Here is a 26,023-nt window from a genome sequence, read left to right as displayed (position 1 = left end):
CTTAAGATTTAGTCAAGCATTTATAGAAACATCAAAATGAAACAGTGCTATGAGAAAGGACAAGCAGGTTTTATATGGAGAGTTAAGAGGGAAAATAAAGGAAAAAAAATGTTCACTTTACATATTTCCAAATTGTTCTGGTGCAGACAAACTAAAGCATCTAATTTTTCCTTGGCAGACACCTGGAAAGTATGAGCATAAATGCCAAAGTGCCTTTGCGCTATAATTGGCTTGTGGAATTCAAAGACAGCTACATGAAAGCATCTTGGTCACATGGCCTCAAAGGTAATTATTGCAATGGTTTCATAAAGTGATTGATAATTATTTGAGTTTCAGGCATGTATATATCTCCTAATCAGAATGTACTAGTTAGTAAGTTATATTGATTTTTGGTTCTTTTTGAGAAATTTAACCCATCATCATAAATGAGAAGTAACTGAAATGATAGACTTAGAATATGACATATAATATGACATCACCCCTTAGAAGGAACACACTTTAATAACTCTACTGGTTTTGCAAAAAAAGGGGGCATGATTGAAGCTTATATTCCAAAAAGTATGCCCTGGAGATCAGTACATAGCTAAATATATGCCTGAAGTGGGGGATATAATTTAGAATGAAGAATGGAGCTTACATGTCAAATTGCCTCTTTTTTTCTAATATATAAGAAGATGCTCCATGGTATATAGTGAATAGAGATCAAAGAAAAGTGGGTGATATAGTTTAGAAAAACAGAATTATAAACCTATAAAGAAAGCTTACATAGGATTTGGGGGAAATATTCTCAGAAGTACATTTCATTTGAGTCATTACAGTTGTAAATAAAAAAATAATTCTTTGCAATGTTAAGAATTGTGTGTGTATGTACTTTTTATCAACAAGTTTACTTGTAAGCATTTCACATTCTTTGGGAAGTGAGCATTAACCAGGTTCTTAACTACTACCAATACCAAACCATGATAACAAATTAAGCAGAAAAGTTTTAAAGGCAAAACATCACATACTGATGACCAATGCACTTTCTGAGTCTTGTTACATACAAATTTTATGTTCAGAGTTGGAGCCTGACACGCAAAACCCAATGCTTTCAAAATCATTAAAAACAGTCAAATCGAAATAGATCAATACAAACAAACCAATGAAAACAGAAACATTTTTCCAGACTATTGATAAATTGTATTGAATGCAATACAGAGAAAGGCAAAGGGGTTTATATACTTTTGGCCACTGAAGATGCAAACGCCAGCCAAACAGGATCTTAGAAGCATTTCCAGGTCTATGAACAACACCGTGGGGACACCAAAGCAAACATAGCATATGTTCTCAAATAAAGCAAGGTCATTATAGTCCAATTGTGATTTTCACCTCTAACACAACTTAGGTAGCACGTGGTTGAGAGGCTAGCGCTGCGGTTTTCACACTGAAAAACTGTAGCTCTCAAGTGAGTTAAACTTATGCTTTAGATTGTATCAGAATGGCTGGGAATTAACAGCAATAGCTAATCCTTGTTATACAGAATGACCACTAGGGGAAATAAGTCAATGGATGAGGCCTCCTGGAGCCATCTTGAGTTTGGACGTGGCCACACGGCAGTGCTGCAAATCCATCGCCTGTACATTCAGTGTAAGAACTTGTTTTTTGTTCTTTGAGAGCCCCTGGCTATTAAATCAGGCTACTGTAATTATACGGCAAATCATCTCTGCCAATCAGAAGAAGTACTCTTTCTGATTTTCACCGACTGCATTTTGTATATTAAGCTCACTTTTCAAAACAGCCTCAGCATTGTCTACATTCTCTGACCTTTTTGCCTCATTTCTTTTGTATAACGTTTTCTGCTGATAAATGCGGACAGCTATAGCAGTGATGCACAGCAAGATAAAGATCACAACAGCTATCAAACCTAGTGAGAGAAGAGAAAAGAAACACAAAATCAGAACCGTTGTCCAAACAGAAACTGTATAGACTTCATTGTTTAAGAAGCCATAATAAAATTATTTTCTACCAAAATCAAGCATCAGATATATGTAAGTTGGAAATATAAAAAACCTCAGGCATTTCTGGATCAAGGAGTATCAAAATATGTTGAGTTTACTTCTGAGTTCTGTCAGTCTTATGGGCTCACCTTCATTTATTCTGAATGTATAGTATATGGATTATTGAGTGTATTTGTATACATAATTTTTAATAACATATTACCTACATGTCTCTAAGTCCATGGGTCACCTCATATTAATACCTAGACAAGGTTAGTTATTTTGAAACTATATAGTAGTAGTAACATCATGAAATAATCAAATGTGTTTTTAATACTTAAATATGTGAACATTTTAAAACTGAACTTTAGTTGATTTACAATGTTGTGTTAGTTTAAGGTGTATAGCATGATTCCATTATACATATATATATATGTATATATACACACACATACATGTGTATCCATTATTTTTCAAATTCTTTTCCTTTATAGGTTATGACAAAATATTGAGTAAAGATCCTGTGCTATACAATAGGTCCTTGTTGGTTATCTATTTTACATATAGTAGTGTGTATATGTTGATCCCAATCTCCTAATTTATCCCCTTAAATGTTAACATTTTAATGAGGTTGATTATCAATAATTTGTTGTATCCCTAAATAGCAAGAACAAGTTTTACATGAATAATCCTGACTCTGAAATATATCGATCCTGATACATAGATGAGATTATGTCTATATGAAGAATACTGATTTTTTGAGACATCTGATTGTAAGTAAAAAATTTAAATACCACAGTGGTTAGCTATGCTAAATGGTTGCCAATTCTGGCATTACGTTAAGTCAGTTATCTTCAAAGTGAGATCTCTGAATCCTTGATAGTTCCTGGAACACTTTGAGGAGGCCCATAGGGTCAAAACTGTCCATAATAACTCTAAGATGCCTTTTTCACCGTGTTGACATGTCCACTGAGAGAACAAAGCAAGGTTAGGTAAAGTTCCTGGTACCTTAACATGAACTAAGGCAAGGTCACCAACCTTTGAAAGTGGTCACTGAATTCATAAAGTAAGCAGGCACTACACTGCCAGCTTCATTTAAGAATGCCCTTGATGAAGCACTAAAAATTATACATTTTGCCAAACTGTGACCTTTGGCCATAAGACTTTATAACATTCTGTGTGATGAAATGGAAGGTATTTGTAAAGTACTGATACTTCTAGTGCAGACTGAAGTATGATGGCTGTCTCCGGAAGAAGGCCAGCGTGAACATTTCAGTGGAGTTGTGAGCTGAACTAGTTGCTTTTTTCTGTAAAGAACACTGTTTTTATTGGAAAGAACGACTGACAGATAAACTGTGGTTGTTTTAACTTGGATATCTGGCAGAAATTTTCTCTAAAATGAAGTAAATCTGTCACTTCAAGATAAACAACTGACAGTGTAGGATGCCAATGATCAAAGCCAAGTTTTCAAATGAAAAGTAGAATTTGGAAAACTGTTGTCTGTCACAGGTTTGAGAGTTCCTCATACTTAGACTCTTCTGCTGAAATCAGTGGCTAGGTTAATGTAGTGTTTTCAGATGAAAATAAGTACAACGGAAACAGCAAGGTAGATGGAGTCTCATACTATAAAACAAGGACTCTTTGTTCTAGTTTAAAGTAGGTGTAAACAACTCTAATTACTCCAACTGAAGCCAAAACTTCAAAGGTCCTCATCGGTCACAATGGATTCTCGAGTACACCATCTGATGGGCAGATTGACTACAGCCAATAATATTGCCAGGGATGAAGCCGATTTTTGGCTATGTCAGCCTTATCTGAGAGGGGTAGCAATTCCTTGCTGATAGATCTAACATAAATCTGATAAGTGAATTCTCTATTGAAATCTGAAGAATTTTCTAATGGATATAATTGTTTTATTATTGTTATATTAATAAATAATAATTGAAATCAGAATATCCATTTGTCATCATATATTTTGCTTCTCATCTTAGGAAAGTAATGAGTTGCTAACAGTATTCTATTGCTTGGTTATAGGCCTCTGGTTTAAAGAAAGAGGTTGTAAACCATTTCAGTGTAGAAAGATGACGAAGTAGGTAGACAGTAGGCTGTGTTGCTGCTGTGCTCCATCATGTCCAACTCTTTGCAGGCCCATGGACTGTGGTCTGCCAGGCTCCTCTGCCCACATAATTTTCCAAGCAAGAATACTGGAGTGGGGTGCCATTTCCTACTCTAGTGGATCTTTCTGACCCAGGGATCAATCCTATATCTCCTCCATCTCCTGTGTCTCCTGCCACCTGGCAGGTGAATTCTTTATCACCAGCACCACTTGGGAAGCCCACAGAGACAGAAGGCTACCGCAGACAAAATCACGGATGGGCTCTGGAATGGGTTTGCTCCATGCATGTGATTTATCTCTTGTAATTGGAGACAGTGTTATATACTCTGGCCACCTGATGCGAAGAACTGACTCATTGGAAAAGACCCTGATGCTGGGAAAGATTGAAGGTGGGAGGAGAAGGGGGCAACAGAGGATGAGATGGTTGGATGGCATCACCGACTCAATGGACATGAGTTTGAACAAGCTCCAGGAGTTGGTGATGGACAAGGAGGCCTGGCATGCTGCAGTCCATGGGGTCACAAAGAGTTGGACACGACTGAGTGACTGAACTGAACTTTACTGATTAGAGACAATGTTATGTCAGGGCTTGTTATGTCCAAGAAAAACCTTGATTTAACATGATACACCAGAAAAAAAAAAAGAAAGGAAAAGAGATATTATAAATGAAATATGACCACCTGCTGCATTCTGTGACATTACTATCTGAAGTTCTATGTGAATGTGTTTTTATGATGAAATTACATAGCTTGCTGTCTCAATCTGACCATTCATATCTGTGACGTCTGACCAGAAACTCTCTCTAGTGTCTGAGTCACCAGTTTTAAATGTCTTATTAAATCAATTTCCCCACCTCACTCTGTTTATTTGCTGTTTATAATTCAAGATAAAGATTGCCTAAAATGTAAAAATAGGAGAATTAGCCAACTAAAATATACTTAAATGGACTAACTCATGTTACCCAGTGGATGCAAGTTAAGAGTAAGGAGACAACAGGTGAAGAAATCTACCACAATGCTAGCAGATGGAGAAACATGATAGAGAATAGTATTCTGTGATTTAGCAGATGAATTGCATGTGATCCCAGACAAGGCCTTTGGAGCTTAGATGGCCAGGACCCGCTGCTCTGCTTCTGAAGCTCAGTCCCTGCCGTGATCAAAAGCAGACACCACTGGATCTGGAGGCCCTGGGGAGACCCTGAGCAGCAAACCTTCCATAGAGTCTTGCTCTACTCTGTGCTTCTGAGTCAAGTGAGAATTTCACACACAACCTACAACTTGCTTCCATTCTAGAATAACACAGAATAAGTTATAAACACACTTCTTCCTTTACTCTGCAAATCTTGCCAGTAATCTTTGCCCAAAGGTATGATAAAAAGATTAAATACTTGCTCTAACATTGGCATGACTACACAATAACTCTGTATCTGCATCTCCCTATATTCATACTACATTTATCCATGTATAGAAAACATACAGTAAAGCACCATTATTGTTGCAGAAACCAAGCACCACACCTGGAGAGTTGGAGAACTCAGGTTTATTACGCCTCCGGGCCCAGAGGAGTTAACACTCCAAGCTCTGAGCCTCGAACAAAGGGGTTATGAAGTTTTTATAGGCAGACTATAGTGGGCAACATTAGATGCCAATAGGCTGGTTTAATCTAGGGGGTTTTGCATGCGTGGGAATAGTGGTCAAGATGGGGAGGGGAATGCCTGACCTTTACAGGGACAGGCATGATTAAGCAGGTTTGCAGGGGCTGGGCAATTGCAAAGAGCAGGACAAGGGTGAGTGAGGTAAGCTCCAGTTCCTAGTATTGCAAGTCCCCACTTTCCAAGACTATGTGACCTACGTGATCCAGACGTGATCCAAGGGGCAAGCTGAGTCACAGAGGCAGAACAAGCAGGAGGTTATGGAAAATTTTAACTTTTCCTCTTCATTATGAGACTGAGACAATTTGTTTGACTACGAGTCCCAATTTGAAATGTTGAGTGCATTGTATTGATAAATGGTATAATTTTAAATTTAGAGTTTTTACTATTTAATGTTCTAATGCTATATTAGTATATTTATTTTAGACATGCAGATTTTAACTACTCTTCTAACAGGGTTTTAGTGTTTATTTCTCACTTGTTACATGACTAAATGAGGAGCCTATTTTATGCATCTTTAATTTATATACCATTAATTTGACAAAAAATAAAACAACTGAAAAAGCAATGGGGATTTTAATATTCTCACAAATTTTGATCAGTACTATTCTCTGTCTAAATAAAATTCTAAGTACTTAAAGCAAGTTGATGTCTACATAAGTAAGGGTATAAAAAGTAGAGAACCATATGCATCAGTTATAAGCCCACATAAGCTGCTTAAGTATATGTCTAATCAATATAACAAAATAATTGTTTACTTTCTATATCATTTGCAGAATATGGAGAAAAGGTGAGCCATTTAACATTTCAATAATCTGATTAATAACATTCTTAAAAACATTAATCAGGAAGAAAAAGGTTTTTGTTGGAGCTTGGTTTTGAATAAGTTATGTCTCAGAGAATATGCTGCTCTACTGCCAGGAAGATATATTTAAATCTTTTGGTGCTAATTTTGCAATTTAAAATAAGTAATAAACTACTTTTATTCCACTAGCTTAGTATTTGATAAAATGCAAATACAACTGTAATATTCATTGAGAGGAGCATCTAAACCATGAAAATAATCCACTTTATTAAGCATTAAGGCAACAATAAACACATGCTTTTAATGTTCATCTCAGCATTTTCCAACTTGTTACATAAATTCTTGCAGAAGCAGTGATGTGTCCAAGAAACCAAAAAATGACACTTCCTCAAATACAATCAGAACACCCTAGGGAGTGCAGATGGCCATTATAAAGCTAAATGATATTCATTATTAGTACTACGTCCTAATGAATATCTAATACTCATACTTGAGTGTGGTATTTCAGTGAAATTATCAATTATTTATACTGGAAATCTCCAAGGAAGCTGCAAATTTAGGAAGACTATATGACAATCCAATATAAATAATAAACCACCTTCCTGACCTCAGGATTCACTGATAACTCTTGGGACATGTATAAATTCTTCATGTACTCTGTGATCAGCGTCCGACTCTTTAGGGACCCCATGGACTGAGGCCCGCCAGGCTCCTCTGTCCATGGAATTTCCCAGGCAAGAATACTGGAGTGGGTTGCCATTTCCTTCTCCAGGGGATCTTCTCCACCCAGGGATAAAACCTGCATCTCCTACATTGGCAGGCGGAATCTTTACCAGCAGTCCTATAGATAGTGTCTATAATGCTAAATATTCACCATTATTAGCAATGATATTAAGTACCGAAGAAGAGCTCATTCATGCTTTCTGTTACCTCCAATGACTGCAGAGTCACTTTTGATTGTATTAGTGAGGGGTTCTCTGTCATCTCTTGTTCCGGAATGATCTACATTAAAGGACAAAAAAGAGGGGAATGGGGTGATACAGGATAGTAAAAAGAAGACTTTTTAAAAATTCATAAACAAACAAAAAAAAATTCATAAACAGTTGAAATCAGAACAGAATTATAGAGGTCAATGTGGGATGTCTGTAACTGTAAACTTATGCAATACCCACATGCAATGACCCATATGAATAAGGAATTGAGAATCGAGAATCTAAAAAAGAAATGGGAAAGAACCGAAGGTTAAAACCAGTTTTAAGAATCCATTTCAAATACCTATGGCTGTTTCACGTTGATGCATGAAAAACCAACACAAGGAAAAGTGAAAATGTTAGTTGCTCAGTCTTGTCTGGCTCTGCGACCCCATGGACTGTAGCCCATTAGACTCTGTTCATATAATTCCCCAGGCAAGAAAACTGGAGTGGGTCGTCATTCCCTTCTCCAGGGGATCTTCCCAATCCAGAGATCAAACCTGGGTCCCCCGCACTGCAGGCGGATTCTTTACCGTCTAAGCCACCAGGGAAGCCCAACCAACACAATACTGTCATCATCCTCCAATTAAAAATAAATTAAGGAAAAAGAAATCATTTTGGGAATACAGTGTCACAGAAACATCAGGAGCTTTTAACATTCGGGGGACGTGCTGTTTGTGACTGGGTAAAGGAAAACCATACGCCACCTGCAAAGGAGTGTGTCCTCTCCCTAGACGTGGCATCAGTGCCAGCCTGGGCCACGCAGCTGGACTCCGTCACGTGTCCTGAGACGGTGATGGGGGCGGGGCGGCGGGGCTGCAGAGCGGCCTTCAGCGGGGCCACGTGGCCGACCTGCAGGGCAGACAGACAGCCCAGGAAGCCCTGTGCGCCCGCCAGCGCTGTCTCCTGGTCCACGTCGCTGTGTCCTGTGAAGCCAAAGACACGTGGCAGTGCTGGTAACACAGAGGGTGCCCACAGGCAACGCCACAGTGCAGTAGTCTGAGTCTTGATGACGCGGCAGCAACATATACTCAGCTACTAAATTCCTTTTGCTTTTGTCTTTATTACGAGAGATCCACTAAGTCTTTCCACAACTACTGGTGACATATCCCAGGTTAATGAAGACAAGTGTTTAAGCATGGCTAATTAAATATATTGAGAACTCTCTGGAAATCATTAAAGCCTCTACAAGAATAGGTCCAATAATGAACTGACCTGGGTTCCTGCAGATATTACGTAAGAGGCTGTATCTCAAAACTGTCAGGGACTCTAACTCTTCATGTCCAGCAGTGAAAACGTTCACCCCCATGCAGCCTTCACTGCCTGTTTCACTGTCCATCTATCACTCAGCCCGAGACAGTGTGCGTCCCCTATAGCTAGATAACCCTCCCCCCATTTTAATGAGCATTTGGTTAATATGGGACTATTGTGGGACAGAGACTGGTTTGAATGTCAAAATATTAATTCATAATTTTACAGTGGAGAAGATATTTCATGCTTGGCAAGCATGAAATCTAAACAAGGGGCATTAATTGTAGATTTTTAACATTCAAATGGTATCAGTCTATGATGCATCCACCCACTCAACTTGACCATAAAACAGTAGGATTCCTCTTCCCTCTGCGGCACATATGTGGACGCCAACATTTGCATTTCGGTCTCTCTTTTTAAAGTGAAAGTGTTAGTTGCTCAGTCATGTCCAACTCTTTGAGACCCATGGACTGCAGCCCGCCGGGCTCCTCTGTCCATGGGATTCTCCAGGTAAGAATATTGGCGAGGGTAACCATTTCCTTCTCCAGGGGATCTTCCCAACTCAGGGATCAAACCCATGCATCCTGCATTACAGGCAGATTCTTTACAGCCTGAGCCATCAGAGAAGCTCTTTTAAAAAACTAATAAAATAAATATTGTATTTATGAATGCTTATTATATGGTAGGCACTTTTCTAAGGAATTTAATTTGCATGTTTGTGTTTAACCCATCCAGGGCTCCAAAATCACTGCAGATGGTGATTGCAGCCGTGAAATTAAAAGATGCTTACTCCTTGGAAGGAAAGTTATGACCAACATAGACAACATATTGAAAAGCAGAGATATTACTTTGTCAACAAAGGTCCGTCTAGTCAAGGCTACGGTTTTTCCAGTGGTCGTGTATGGATGTGAGAGTTGAACTGTGAGGAAAGCTGAGCGCCAAAGAATTGATGCTTTTGAACTGTGGTGTTGGAGAAGACTCTTGAGAGTCCCTTGGACTGCAAGGAGATCAAACCAGTCCATCCCAAAGGAGATCAGTCCTGAATGTTCATTGGAAGGACTGATGCTGAAGCTGAAACTCCAGTACTTTGTCCACCTGATTCGAGAGCTGAGTCATTGGAAAAGACCCTGATGCTGGGAAAGATTGAGAGCAGGAGGATAAGGAGATGACAGAGGATGAGATGGTTGGATGCCATCACCGACGCGATGGACATGGGTTTGGGTAAACTCTGGGAGTTGGTGATGGACAGGGAGGCCTGGCGTGCTATGGTTCATGGGGTCGCAAAGAGTTGGACACAACTGAGCGACTGAACTGAACTGAACTGAGCCATGAATAACCTATTTAAGACACACAGACAAGACCCTTTAGGTTGAGAATTTTAGTGATTTTCCTGAGGTTACTCAGTTTTTGGCCTCATGCACTGGACTCCAGGCCTGTTGGGTTCTTTTGTTTATTATTGACACATTCCTTCTTTTACTCTGTTTATATCCTCTGTGGTGCTTTTTTTTTTTTTTTAACTTGAGAGCTATTCTTGAAATGACTCTGGGCAAATCAATTCTGATTGAACCTGTCTTTGCTATATCAAGGTTTTCAAAGAACACTTACTTTTGTTCCATTTTCATTCACATTTTATGCCTTTTAAATAAAAATACTGATTAGATGTTTAGTATCATGAGTATCACAGTACATTAAAACAATCTGAACATTAGAGAGATTATATTACATTCCTGTTGTGCTGGGGGATGCAGTATTCAGACCGAGGCGTTCCGGCTCTGGAGGCTGTGTTTTTACCACCAGGCTACCCTGCCTCCCCACACAAAGAGCCCTGGGAGGCAATCTGCTTCATCACCGTTGTGTATAAACCAAAGAACTAACTCAGTCCCGCCACATAGCAGCCACCCGTTTGAATGGATGGAAATACATTCAAACATACATATTTTTAGAAAAAGAGAGCATTCTTGCTTTAGAGTTTTGTTTTTTGTTTTTAAACTCTAACAAGAAATAAAGAGGAATATACTTTAATAGCAACATAATCAGAACAGTGCTTCTCATATTTCTTCTCCAGGGTTAAAATCTTGAATAACATGTCTATAGACCTTAAAAAAAAATAATCTTACGTTTTGAATAAGAACAACAACAAAAAGTAAGTAAATAAGATTCACTTCTCTGGTAAAAACTTGATATGAGGCAACTTTTTAAAATCCTATACCTTTAGACTGAAAATATCTACCTCTTATAAAATATTGTATAAAAAAAGCTTTAAGCTCCAAAACTTCAAGTGGCCAATCAATATTTGTTTTAAGAGCTAAATGTACAGGAAACACATTCCCTGCTATTCGAGCATCTTACATTCTAGCAGGGGAGACAATAAACATGAAACAGGAATGGGTGAGAATTTTGAAGACTGATAATGCTATGAAGAAGTAAATTAGAAAGTGTGATGGAGTGGATATGGAACAGAAATTTATCTTGATGGATTATGTGATTTTTCTGTGTGTCTGTTTTAAGGATGACTCTGCACAGCCCTATTTTCTTAGTCATCTGTACATATTACTCCAGTGTCTTCTGGCTCTTCTTTCTTACATTTTGCAAGATTCCCTGTGATTTAGGGATTTTTTTTAATCTGATTGCTCCTGTTGTATATCTCCGCTTCTCAGTTATGCATAGAACATGGTGGGCCCTTTTAATCTGTAGCTTGGAAAATTCCATATGTTGAGTGTTCAACCACTGGTTCAGTTTCACCCCTTGTATACTTCTGGACTGCCAAGTATTCATGCTGACCCTCCTCTGCATGAATATTAACTGCCTTTAATTTCCCTCCTGATTTCTTTTAGGACTTGTTTTTGTGTGGGTCCATGGCTTCACTCACATAAGGAGCAATAGTTAGAACCGGACATGGAACAATGGGCTGGTTCAAAATTGGGAAAAGAATCAACAAGGGTGTATACTATCACCCTGTTTATTTAACTTCTATGCAGAGTGTTATTTGGCTGTGCTGTGACTTAGTTGCAACATGTGAACTCAGTTGCAGCACGTGGGATCTAGTTTCCTGACTGGGGATCGAACCTGGACCCCATGCATTGGGAGCATGGAGTCTTAGCCACTGGACCATCAGGGAAGTCCACTGGAGAAGGGAATGGCAAACCACTTTAGTATTCTTGCCTTGAGAACCCCATGAACAGTATGAGAAGGCAAAATGATAGGATACTGAAAGAGGAACTCCCCAGGTCGCTAGGTGCCCAATATGCTACTGGAGATCAGTGGAGAAATAACTCCAGAAAGAATGAAGGGATGGAGCCAAAGCAAAAACAATACCCAGTTGTGGATGGGACTGGTGATAGAAGCAAGGTCCGATGCTGTAAAGAGCAATATTGCATAGGAACCTGGAATGTTAGGTCCATGAATCAAGGCAAATTGGAAGTGGTCAAACAGGAGATGGCAAGAGTGAATGTCGACATTCTAGGAATCAGCAAACTAAAATGGACTGGAATGGGTGAATTTAACTCAGATGACCATTATATCTACTACTGTGGGCAGGAATCCCTTAGAAGAAATGGAGTAGCCATCATAGTCAACAAAAGAGTCCAAAATGCAGTACTTGGATGCAATCTCAAAAACGACAGAATGATCTCTGTTCCTTTCCAAGGCAAACCATTCACTATCACAGTAATCCAAGCCTATGCCCCAACCAATAATGCTGAAGAAGCTGAACGGTTCTATAAAGACCTAAAGAACTTTTAGAACTAACACCCAAAAAAAGATGTCCTTTTCATTATAGGGGACTGGAATGCAAAAGAAGGAAGTCAAGAAACACCTGGAGTAACAGGCAAATTTGGCCTTGGAGTAAGGAATGAAGCAGGGCAAAGGCTAACAGAGTTTTGCCAAGAGAACGTGCTGGTCATAGAAAACACCCTCTTCCAACAACACAAGAGAAGACTCTACACATGGACATCACCAGATGGTCAATACCGAAATCAGATTGGTTATATTCTTTGCAGCCAAAGATGGAGAAGCTCTATACAGTCAGCAAAAACAAAACCAGGAGCTGACTGTGGGTCAGATAATGAACTCCTTATTGCCAAATTCAGACTTAAACTGAAGAAAGTAGGGATAACCACTAGACCATTCAGGTATGACCTAAATCAAATCCCTTATGACTATACAGTGGAAGTGAGAAATTGATTTAAAGGACTAGATCTGATAGACAGAGAGCCTGATGAATTATGGACGGAGATTCATGACATTGCATAGGAGACAGGGATCAAGACCATCCACATGGAAAAGAAATGTAAAAAGGCAAAATGGTTGCCTGAGGAGGCCTTACAAATAGCTGTGAAAAGAAGAGAAGCGAAAAGCAAAGGAGAAAAGGAAAGATCTTCCCATTTGAATGCAGAGTTCCAAAGAATAGCCAGGAGAGATAAGAAAGCCTTCCTCAGTGATCAATGCAAAGAAATAGAAGAAAACAACAGAATGGGAAAGACTAGAGATCTCTTCAAGAAAAACAGAGATACAAAGGGAACATGTCATGCAAAAATGGGCTCAATAAAGGACAGAAATGGTTGTACCTAACAGAAGCAGAAGATATTAAGAAGAGGTGGCAAGAATACACAGAAGAACTGTACAAAAAATATCTTCACGATGCAGATAATCACAATGGAGTGATCACTCAATTAGAGCCAGACATCCTGGAATGTGAAGTCAAGTGGGCCTTAGAAACCATGACTATGAACAAAGCTAGTGGAGGTGATGGAATTCCAGTTGAGCTATTTCAAATCCTGAAAGATGATGCTATGAAAATGCTGCACTCAATATGCCAGCAAATTTGGAAAACTCAACAGTGGCCACAGGACTGGCAAAGGTCAGTTTTCATTCCAATCCCCAAGAAAGGCAATGCCAAAGAATGCTCAAACTACTGCACAATTATACTCATCTCACATGCTAATAAAGTAATGCTTAAAATTCTCCAAGCCCGGCTTCAGCAATAGGTGAACCAAGAACTTCCAGATATTCAAGCTGGTTTTTACAAAAGGCAGAGGAACCAGAGTCAAATTGCCAACATCTGCTGGATCATCAAAAAACCAAGAGATTTCCAAAAAGTTTCTATTTCTGCTTTATTGACTACGCCAAAGCCTTCAGCTGTGTGGATCACAATAAACTGTGGAAAATTCTGAAAGAGATGGGAATACCAGACCACCTGACCTGCCTCTTGAGAAACCTGTATGCAGGTCAGGAAGCAACAGTTAGAATTGGACATGGAACAACAGACTGGTTCCAAATAGGAAAAGGAGTACATCAAGGCTGTATATTTTCACCCTGCTTATTTAACTTCTATGCAGAGTACATCATGAGAAACGCTGGGCTGGAAGAAGCACAAGCTGGAATCAAGATTGCCAGAAGAAATATCAATAACCTCAGATATGCAGATGACACCACCCTTATGGCAGAGAGTGAAGAGGAACTAAAAAGCCTCTTGATGAAAGTGAAAGGGGAGAGTGAAAAAGTTGACTTAAAGCTCAACATTCAGAAAACTAAGGTCATAGCATCTGGTCCCATCACTTCATGGCAAATAGATGGGGAAACAGTGGAAACAGTGTCAGACTTTATTTTGGGGGGGGGGGGGCTCCAAAATCACTGCAGATGGTGACTGCAGCCATGAAATTAAAAGACACTTACTCCTTGGAAGGAAAGTTATGACCAACCTAGATAGCATATTAAAAAGCAGAGACATTACTTTGCCCACAAAGGTCTGTCTGGTCAAGGCTATGGTTTTTCCAGTGGTCATGTATGGATGTGAGAGTTGGACTGTGAAGAAAGCTGAGCACCGAAAAATTGATGCTTTTGAACTGTAGTGTTGGAGAAGTCTCTTGAGAGTCCCTTGGACTGCAAGGAGATCCAACCAGTCCATTCTGAAGGAGATCAGTCCTGGGTGTTCATTGGAAGGACTGATGCTGAAGCTGGAACTCCAATACTTTGGCCACCTCATGTGAAGGGTTGACTCATTGGAAAACACCGTGATGCTGGGAGGGTTTGGGGGCAGGAGGAGAAGGGGATGACAGAGGATGAGATGGCTGGATGGCATCACCGACTCTATGCTCATGAGTTTGAGTAAACTCCGGGTGTTTGTGATGGACAGGGAGGCCTGGCGTGCTGCGATTCATGGGGTCACAAAGAGTCTGACACGACTGAGCGACTGAACTGAACTGAACTGATGCAGAGTATGTCAGGTGAAATGCTGGGCTGGATGAATCCCAAGCTGGAATTAAGATTGCCAGGAGAAATATCAATAACCTCAGATAGGCAGATGATACCACTCTAATGACAAAAAGCAAAGAGGAACTAAACAGCCTCTTGATGAAAGTGAAAGAGGAGAGTGAAAAATCTGGCTTAAACTCAACAGTCAAAACACTAAGATCATGGCATCCAGTTCCATCACTTCATGGCAAACAAAATGGGGCAAAAGTAGAAGCAGTTACAGATTTATTTTCTTAGGCTCCAAAATCACTACAGATGATGACTGTAGCCATAAAATTAAAAGACACTTTCTCCTTGGAGGGCAAGCTATGACAAATCTAGACAGCATATTAAAAAGCAGAGACATAACTTTCTTGACAGAGGTCCATAGAGTCAAAGCTGTGATTTTTCCAGTAGTCACGTATGGATGTGAAAGTTGGATCATAAAGAGGCTGAGCACCAAAGAACTGATACTTTTGAATTGTGGTGCTGGAGAAGACTCTTGAGAGTCTCCTGGATTGCAAAGAGATCAAACCAGTCAATCCTAAAGGAAATCAACCCTTTATTTGTTGGAAGGACTGATGCTGAAGCTGAAGTTCCAGTACTTTGACCACCTGATGGGAAGACCCTGTTGCTAGGAAAGATTGAAGGCCAAAAGAGAAGCAGGCGGCAGAGGTGAGATGGTTAGATAGCATCGTTGACTCAATAGATGTGAATTTGGGTAAACTCCGGGAGAGAGTGGAGGACAGATGAGCCTGGTGCACCACAATCCATGGGGTCGCAAAGAATCAGACATGACTGAGCCGCTGAATAACAACGACAGTGCTTCATTCATGTGTCTCCAGGGGACGATTTCAAATATCCATAAAGATAACTTTTTTTTTAAGTCTGGGAAAATCATACTTTTAGTTCCTCAAGGTCTTTTTTTGCTTGGCTAGAATTTCCTTGCATTGCTCTTGCTAGATTTCCCTCAGGATGGGGTCTGTCTCCTTGGATAGCTTACTTCTGGTTGTTCTGGTTTCTCCCCCATCTGACCGCTGATGAATCCAGGGTTGTATACAGGGTTGTTTTTTTCACCTGCTGGTTGATTCTCCTTCACTGTTTCTTCAGGTGGTTGACACCCAGAGAAGGTAGACAGTGTATCAGCCATCCTTGTCAGTGAAAAAAACCTGCCAAACACCCACTCAACTTCAGGATACAGAAAACTTGGCCCAAATTTCAGGACTGAGGAAGTTCTCACATTTCAGTCAAAGCAGGAAGACAGAAGCCCTGAGTTTCCAACGCTGCCCTTTCCCCACGGGGTCCAGGGATCTCTACAAGCCCAGAATTTCTCAGGATCCGTACAATTCAGGGTCTCCCCTAAGGCTCCTGTAGGCTGGGCCCCAGGCTCCCTCCCAACCAGAAGCAGGAAGTCTCAGAATGCAGTCTCACGGGCAGCCTCTAGGCAACCACACCAGCTGGGCTGGATCATCAACACCCTTGTTTCAGGAGAATAAATGGGTTGAAATTAGAAGTTGGAGAGAAAGAAACTATGAGATTTTGCAGCCATCTTCCCAGAATTAAGTCCAAATGAAATTAGCAGTTATATTAAGTTGCTTAAAAGCAACGCCTAGCTGATAGCTGCACTGAGAACAGGGCTAATACAGCCAATGAGCAAAAATATCCATCTTTCCTTTTATCTGACTCCAGAAATATCAACAACATCTAAGTGTTAGAGCAGGACAGGTGGAGGAATTGAAAACAAATATCTCTTTACTTCATTGAAATCCTGATAAGACAACTACATTTAGATTGTTTCTGGTTATAAAAATCCCTAAGCAACCCAGATTTTGAGGGTGATCCTGCCTGTTAAAAAATTAGCCTCAACTTTATCTTCCAACCAAGGGAATGAATTCTGCTTCTGTAAAGAAATCTTCTCCCAAAAGTTCTAAAAAAAAAAAAAAAAGAGTACCAAGGAGTTAAAATTTGTTTGAAGCACTTTTCTGTTTATTACCCAGAGAGAGGAAACTGTTTCTGAAAAGGATATGAAATAAATGAAGAACAATTAAAACCAGAAGTGCTTCATGAAACTTCTTGTGGCTCTCAAAACAACAGTAACAACAAAGCAAAACAAAAAACCTCAAAACAAACCTAAGTAGTTTGACCATACCTATGGAAACGGGGCCATCTTAAGAAAGGATCTCAAGGCCTTTAATCCATAAAGATAAAGAGAGCTTGCCAGAAAACGGTGCAGTGACTCAGAGGAGCAGCGCTAAAACCCAGCGGGACATTTTTACCATCATAGGCAAGTACAACTAGGATGTAACAATGACAAAAGTTAGCAGAAAAGGAAAATGGCAAAGCAGACAGCGAATACAGTACAGATAATGTCAGCTTTTCATAAAAGGTATTTATATGCCAACCAAGCCTACTTCTCTGAGACACAACCTTGAGAACTGATTAATGTAAAAGCTATTTATAGTGAGGCATCTCGGGGTAACCTGAGCTTCTCTTTTGCTTTCAGCACGACCACTCGCATTGGAAGTGTCATTTGACTGGACTTTTACAAAATCACAGTGTCCTTAAGTAATTGAATTAAACCTTCTTATGTACCCCTGGGCTTTGAAGCAGGTTTGACATAAAATATCCCTGTGACTGAGGTCTGTTCCTGAGCTCTTCTGAGGAGGTGCAGTAGACATCCTCTTCCCTCTGACCACACACTTTATTTACCTCTGGCCCAGGTCTCCACTGCAGAAACCTGAGTTACTTCCTGGCTCTGCAGCCTCACAAGAGACAAATGATCCCCACTGTCACTGTCTTTAAATATACCAAAGCTACTGCTCGCGAGAGTGAAAACATCTTCAGACTAAGAAAACTCTCCTAACATAACAAATAAATCCGTAAACAAACAAAAAAGAACTCATAACTGAAGTTAACGAGTTTGGATAACCAAAACCAATGTAATGCAGCCTATTAATTTTTCGAGGAAGATGGACCCAGCTTATCTGACGCAACCTGCCTCTTCCCACCAAGATGTACCAACCGGTTTCTGCTGTTCGTGTTCTTGCACCATGACATTTCTCACACACAAAAGTCATAAGTCGTCGCTGTAAACATCACTCAGCCTCTGAACAGTAATTTTCAATCATTTTGCAACAGGTTAAATTATGTTATTATTCATAATGTGGGCACAGTATGCTATGAGAGGCTTTTATGCAATTTCAAGAGTATGTAACGATCTTAACAGAGACATTTTTTTTCCATGTAGTGGAATTGTGACCCAATAAATGCTTAATGAATTAGCCAAACACCTTTATACCTGTATATTTCCTTTGATTAATTACATCGTGGAGAGATGTCTTTTTCTGTAATCTTTGGTTAAGTAGGTCTCTTAAAGGAGCTGATTGAGGAATCATTCACTTTGGCCTCAGTAGTTAATACATTTTGAACACACTGAACAAAGAAATGACATCAGACTGTCTGCCTCTTCAGAAGGAAGAACAGAAATGGAGGAAGTGTTTTCTCTGTCCTCATCTCTACAAATGGGAGTGGACTGTAGGAACGATTTTTAGCTCCAATCATCGTTAACAAGCATTACTAGCAGCTCCCAAGCAAGGAGGATGATTTAGAGGAAGCAATATCTTACTCTGATGACATGGAAACCATCTCCAGCCCTTGGCTATACTTAACAGACAACACGAGCAGAATTCACATTTCGCTGCCCTTGCTCTGACAGAGCTGCAGACCTTGGGCTGGCCGGACCCATGTCTCTGCTGTGGCTGTGCCCTCTCTCCACCCCGAAGGTCCTGTATCCGGACTCCGGTCAATTGCATCCTCTCCCTCTCTCATCCGTCAATGCCTGGTCTTTAACAAATTCACTCACACAGTACTGTAAGGCCCTGATCGTGGTTTTATTTTTTACTTATTCCTGGTGCAGGTACATTTTCTAGCACATCAGTAAACTAGAGAAATAAAACAATTGCTTTCTCCTTTTTATTTTAGAAATTATTTGAGTTTTATCACTGTCTGAGGGTTTCTAGGTTTTGGCAGCTGATATATAATTTGGGATTTGGGGTTTTGGCTTCTATCATTTGCTCTCTATTGAAGTGTAAGTAGATCTCTGTTTTATGATGTTTAACAGCCAAATCCTTGTCAACGGCATACACTTGCCCATCCCACCTGGAGCACGTACTTGTGATTATATGTGCTTCTGACAAAATCCCAGTGTCTACCTTATCATTTGCTCTACAATTAAAATCAGATTAAACATTTCAACATCATGAGTGTTCTCTGCTTTTAGAATATGACACTTTTGATCAATGCTCATGTATCACGATGAGGAGAAAGGCTGTTTTTAAGTTTCTAGGTATGGCCAATTTCAAAATGATATAGCTGTGTCTGGAAATGACTACAGCCACGCTAAGGATGAAGTCATGCCAAGTACTGAGGATGGTCTATGTTTTAATTATCAAAATATTCAAAAATAAACCTGATGAATACAAAAAAGTGATTTTAAAGTAGACTCTATTTTTTTGCTCCAAATGGTACTTCTCTTTTAAAATAAACCCTCCATTATCTTAAGAGACATTTCACGATATATTTACACAATTGCAGTGCCCTTAGCTTACCTGGCTCACATATTTTCCTCACCTCTGGGCTCTGAAGTGGGTTTTACATAAAGGATTCCTGACACATGGAGAATCGTTCTCAAAGCTCTTCATCAGGGTAAGTGGATGTCCGTTCCTGGCTGACTACAGACTTTATTTACATCTGGCCTAAATCCCACCACAGTGATCCAAGAGCACTTCCTGGCTCTGTGGCCTCAGAAGAGAGAAATGATCTTTAATGGTCATCAATCACCTCCAATATACAAAAGTTACTGCTCAGGATGAGTGCAAATAATCATCCAGCTTTTACTCAAATAAATCATAAATCTATCCTAACATATTAAAGTATCCAGACACAGAATCCAGAGCTTCACCTTATAGTGAATTCTGAATATGAAAAGCAAATGTAATGTACTTTATTGAATATAGGAGTGTCTGAATTGAGCTGCTTTGGCAAAGAGCTTGATCTTCCCAACCCAGCTCCCAACTACTAATGACTATCACTGCCAAAGTTACTGAGTCCTCAAATATTTTAAGTGTAGTAGGGAGTTAGAGATGGTTTTCATGTCATCACAGTACAGATTGATATGATTTCTAAAATTTACCCTCCTCTCAACATCTGCTAGTAATATTGATTAACAGTGACAATAATCCAAAATTATTCCCATGATTCTCCCTAAGTGTAAGGAATGAGTATGAAAAACAGGGGAAGAATGCCCTTTATTTCTGGGGTCCACCTGAAATGGCAGTGGATGGTCATATCCTTGAGTCTTTGGTTGAAAATGTAGGCAAATGACAACTCTAAAAAAATTGGCTAATGTTTATTTTCTGCTCCTTTAAAAGAAATACTCAGATATTGTAAAATGATATAAGTATTTTACTATTTTTCTTGGCTGCACCATGCAGCTTTCAAGATCTCAGTTCCCTGACAGAGACTGAACCCAGGGCCATGGTAGTGCAAGACCTCATCCTAACCACTGGGCCGCCAGGGGAGTTCCACAATATTTTAACTTCTTTACTTTGGAGGATAATTTGGAGCTATTTTATCCCAAGCAACATAGGGTATGCTACACTCAATTAGATACACTGGAACATTGTGTATTATGATTGATTATCTGTTCTCCCACTAACCATAAATTCTGTGAGGGCAGATGCAACGTCTGCCTTGCTGACTGGCATTCTCTGTGTTCACAACAGGTGATCCCAGCATATGTGCTAAATGGATAAGGGAACCAAACGGGCTTATAAAAATGAAAACCATAGTTGGTTAGCATGAGGCCATGAGAATGTGCCTCACAGACCTCCAACTGGGTGAGAGGAACCGACCGAGGGCCCCAGGTGTCGGCTCTGACACTCATCCTCATGCTTGGGCCAGGGCCTTGCTTCCCACCGCTGTTCCCAGGCAAGAGCTGACCGCAGCGGGGACGCCAAGGCACACCCACCTTCTGGAGACACGAGACTCCCCTGGCGGCCGACAGACTCGGCTCCCCCAGCAAGCTGAAGTCCAGGGCGTTTCTAACTTTCCCTCCCTCTCTCCCCACTGGAAGGAGGCTTGCATGCAGTCTGACAAGCTCTCTCCTCACGCTCTCTTTCACAAGTGTCCCCTTGATAAAACCCTCACACAGTTAATTTTGTCTTGACAATGGTTTCTTGGAGGACTGTGACTAACATACAAACTTCAAGATGGAGCAACTCGCTGGAAAACGAATAGCTCCATTTTAGCATCTATTTTTAACCATAAATGAACACAGCATATTAAAATGTAATAATATACTACATAACATTTTGTTGTAAATGCATACATATACCACACCATATGACCATAAATTATTAGTCTCCTTTGAATTACACATGATTTACATGCAATGTTAGTCTTTGGTCAGGATTCACACCTTAGGATATCAATTAATTCATACCTATATTCTTAGGAGAATTAATTGATTCAGACTCTAAAGTTCACTGCGGAACTTGGACTTTAATCTTGTTTTTCAGCATGAGTGATATGAGTTTCAATAATACACTATTCTTGAGTAAAAACATTAACATCTTTAATTCCTTACTAACCTGCAATATTCATTATAAAAAGGGAAAGAAGTATCTATATAATGAATATTATTAGTCTACTGTTTGATTAATACAATCTTCCTCATAGAATGCAGGTCAGTTTCCCAATTATTTTATAATATTTTAACATATTTCTATTCACACAAAATATTTTCAACAGCAAATCTGGCATTAAGTTTGAAGATGCTGTTTCTTCAAAAATATGATTTTATCAACATTATGCATAGTTGTTAGAATTTTCAATCTTTTTAATTTTACATTTTTTTGTAAAATGCCTCAACTCAGACCCTGCTAGACTGAGGAACTCTTGAAATTGAGATTTACTATAATTATTTGATCTTTTTTATTACTGTAGTTGAATTTATGTGATTTATGCTATTAAACTCACTTGGGATTTCCAGTTAAGCTTCCAGATATCTAAGTAGTACTTTACACATATATTTCATGTCCATCTAGCATACTAGAAGAACAATTCAATTCATATTTCCTTTATTTGGAGAATAAGAGCATACAACATTGGCGCCTGTCACAATGCTAGAAAGACTATAAATATTTGTAAACTTTAGTATTAACCTTCTCAAAGCCAATATCTGATCATTCACCCACAGGTTTAATCAAGCATTCTCAAGATTCTAACATTATGTACAGGGAATGTAAGAAAAGATATATCAAGGTACAAGTAATTGAAAAGGTCAAAAAAGAAAATATTTCATTTACTATCTTGGACAAAATATTCCAGATTAATGTGAAATATCAAACTAGGAATGAAGATCAGACTACAGGAAGTCCTCCAACCTCACAGTTACATCTAAAAAGGAAATCTCTTTTAAAATGTATTGCCCCTCTTTCCGTTTAGTCTTTGTTGGCAAGTCTTTATAAAGCACACGTTTTGATGCTAAAATGGCAAGAGTGTGTTTCTATTTCCATGCTATTATCCCAGGTGACTGGTGGATAGAAACAAGAATTATAAGGCATTGAGACAGACACTGGGTTATACTATAAGTCAGCAGGAGTGGCTGGCCACTGCCTTCAACAAAGCAGACAGGATCCAGGCCACAACCTGAAGCATATTCACTAACCAGCAGAATGGCAATTGCTTTCTCCTCCATATTCTTCTGACCTAGTCCTAGTGCTATCATTAGATGATGGTTTATACGTTTGGCAGCTGATTGCTATACGGTGTGTTATTTATACCTTTATTATTCGATATTTTTGAAGTGTGAGAGTGAGACCATGTTTCATTATGCTGGACTGACATAGGGCAGACACCAGCATGGCGTTACTATTCAAGGAGGAAGCTTGCTCATCTTACAAAATGCCCCAGCTCACAATTACACACACCCCAGAGAAAGTACAGTTTCTGCCCTGATTATCATTCACTTCACAACTGAAATAAGGCAAAGCAGTTCCTTTGGGCATGATGAATTTGTGTGTGTGTGTGTGTGTGTGTGTGTGTGTGTGTGTGTGCGCGCACGCGCATATCTGAAACATGACTCTTCTGGTCCGTGTTTATGCATCATGATTAGGCAAAAGGCCATTCCTTTTACTTACCTATAATCCTGCCCAGTACAAGGGATCTGACTGCACTGAGTTCTGTACCTGATGCCAGGTGGACTTGCCTCCTCATGCTCTCATCAATCTACAAAATTGTTACATGAGATGCAAATGTCCACACGGATGTTGTCATTGAGAAGAGGACAGGAAGCAAAGGAAGACAAAAGAAAATGATAAAATAAGCAATTGTTAATATGGCCCCAAAGATTAGAAAAACAAAGTTTAAAGTCAGTCATTTATACAGGTGAATAATATTTTCTAAATTACTTCTATGCTACCCTCAGATACCAGTGCACCCTACCTTCTATCCCCTTATATCACTATTTTTCTCCACTGTATAAGAAATTCAAATGGAGAAAACCAACAAAAAGATACAAGTTATCTTCATCTTCATATTTTTACTTAGCTGGGTATTTTTACTTGAGTCATTCAGCTAAGAAATTTTCCTGTATCTAGAGGGCTGAAACATATGTGCTTTTCTTCAAAAGCTGGTAGAGTGAATAATTCAACTTTCTCTGCTATAATTCACATCATTTTAAAATTCATTCTGAAATTGTGATCATTAATTTCTGTGCAAGAAATATGGCTGCATGTACAACCATCTGAAGTAAACTGGTTTCATGAGAGTAGCAACAGTTCTGCCAATAGTAGATTATGCTAAACTAAAAGAGTAAAGTAAAACAAATAGGAAAGTTTGGCAATTTTAAGTATCAAATACTATTAATCTCTTAAACCGAATCCTATTGCTACAAAAACTGAACACATATGATGGTCTATGATTTGTGTAAGGGTGGCACTGGAAGAATGATTTTATTTAATCTATCCATTATCCAATTTCTGCTGCAGGTCCGTCAGGCTGGGGAGCTTAATTGTAACCACTGCTTCTGTTGTATTTTCTCTATTACCTCCACAAAGACCACTGCTTCTTCTCTGTTAATCTTTACGTGGTGAAGTTGCCCATCGGCCAAGTTTTTGAAATCAAAGTTAACAACATCAGGTTCTTGATATCTATTTAGCTTGTACCTGATCTGCAAACTTCCTAAAGTAGAGGAGAAAAGTTATAGTTTAGTTAAAATTATATTTTTTAAAATGCCTTAAAAAAAACTCAGAGTCCTTTTTTGTTACTTACTAATTCCTCAGGAAGAATTCACAACAGTTCATTTGACTGTACACTTTCATCATAATTCCTAGAAGTCAGTTTCCATGTGAAATTGCACTATTTCCCCAAAATTAAGAGCAAATATGCTGCAAATAAGCAGGCTCTTTCTTGCAAATATTTAATTTGTCAAATATGCAATTAAGCACATGCAAATCTTTGTGCTAGCCTCTGACTTAAAATAATAAGGTTTAATATATTATGAAATGCCAAACTACTGTGGAATATTGCAGTAACTTTCTGAATATGTAATTCATCTTTCAAAAAATATGCCTACCATTCCTGAAATGCAACTGATGAATGGAATTATTATTATCAAATACAGTTTTACTAAAGATAAGGAATATTTTTCAAGTGGTGATGGTTATAGAGTTTGGAATGAAATTAGGGTGAGATGAATAGTTTTAAGCCAAACTTACTATTAGAGTTACTACTACTCATTTAATTGCCTGCAAAGATGGCAGTAAATCTACTTCACAGGATATCTTTCAGTTTAACAAATATATGTAGATAAACTTCAAGCTCAAAATATATATTGTTAGGAGGAATATACTTATTGAACAATATTTTTTCTAATTTGGTGCTCAGTGCCCTTGGGCCATATTTGATTTAGTTGAAATGATACATCTGCATGTTTGTATGTTCCTTTGTTTTCCTCACCCAGACAATTTATTCATAAAATTTTTTATCTCTAACCCAGATAAAGGGACGAGAACAACAGTAAGTGGGTGTCTGTAGCACACACATCCTAAACCACACAGCATTATCCTGCACTGATGTACCCATGACTACTTTATTGCCGAAAATCAGAACCAAGAGATTATTTTGTGGACATTTTCTTATACATAATGCTAATTAGCTAACATTCTCTCAAAACTTCTCTACTTTGATTTAAAGGAAATATTTGTTATGTACAAACAGGCATTTTATTTCAAAATGAACCAGAAAATTGGTACTGACAATCACATGGAACAGTAAAGATGTTCTAGCAATAATAAATTATAATAAATATTTTATGTACAGAAATTAAAAATTCACACAGAATATGTTAAATTACCAAAACTGTAAAGCTATAAAGGCATTTTAAGTATTTTAAATAATCCTTTTAGATTACATTTGCCCGACAGCACTGAAAAACAATACTGAATACACCAAGCAGGCACACTTTTTTTCCTGTTTGTGTCTGAGAAGCAAGAACACGAGAAGCATCCACATTATTGCGGATCTAATGCTCTGATGCTATTTTCTCTCATCTGAACAGCACTCACCATTTTTGGCGATGATAACGGAAAGGTACTCTTTATAAAAGGAACTCAGATAGAGCAGCAGGCTTGGCGTCCGTGTTGTGCGGAAGCTAAACTTGATCGTTTCCCTGCTCAGCCTGGTGTCACCATGAAACGAAGCCGCGTGGGAGCTGGAATTCTTACTTAAGGAGTAATTTTCTTGAAAATTGTAAGTCACAGATGAGCCAGATCCAAAATAGGCAGAAATCTCTGAAATGATAAGCACATTTTATGTTAAAAAATTGAAGAACAAGGATTGTTCAGTGGTCTCAGTTATGATACTTTTTTAAATTTAAAAATTTTTTAAAATCATTTTACTTACATAAGTGATTTTAATACTTAGGATTTATTCATTTAGGATTAGTATTTATTAATTTAG

The 26,023-nt window shown here is 38.9% G+C and overlaps 1 protein-coding gene across 7 annotated transcripts in view; it reads right to left on the bottom strand.

Annotated features, from left to right (window-relative positions):
* Nucleotides 1-1,123: 1,123 nt before the first annotated feature.
* CNTNAP4 (contactin associated protein family member 4) overlaps nucleotides 1,124-26,023 on the bottom strand; it is a 265,683-nt gene continuing 240,783 nt past the window's right edge. For 6 of the 7 annotated variants that reach the window (XM_061133985.1, XM_061134042.1, XM_061134034.1 and 3 more), the window contains 6 exons: nucleotides 25,630-25,854; nucleotides 24,111-24,244; nucleotides 23,203-23,290; nucleotides 8,227-8,445; nucleotides 7,479-7,550; nucleotides 1,124-1,903 (listed from right to left, as the gene is read on the bottom strand). In XM_061133985.1, coding sequence (XP_060989968.1) covers nucleotides 1,710-1,903; nucleotides 7,479-7,550; nucleotides 8,227-8,445; nucleotides 23,203-23,290; nucleotides 24,111-24,244; nucleotides 25,630-25,854 — 932 coding nt within the window. In that variant the 3' untranslated portion in view covers nucleotides 1,124-1,709. The remainder of the gene's footprint in view (nucleotides 1,904-7,478; nucleotides 7,551-8,226; nucleotides 8,446-23,202; nucleotides 23,291-24,110; nucleotides 24,245-25,629; nucleotides 25,855-26,023) is intronic. The other variant, XM_061134018.1, reaches the window with a different exon arrangement.

Source organism: Dama dama, chromosome 4 (genome assembly GCF_033118175.1).
Source record: "Dama dama isolate Ldn47 chromosome 4, ASM3311817v1, whole genome shotgun sequence".
NCBI lineage: Eukaryota > Metazoa > Chordata > Mammalia > Artiodactyla > Cervidae > Dama > Dama dama.
The sequence above is the reverse complement of the archived record's forward strand: the minus strand, read 5'-3'. Positions and strand labels throughout refer to the sequence as shown.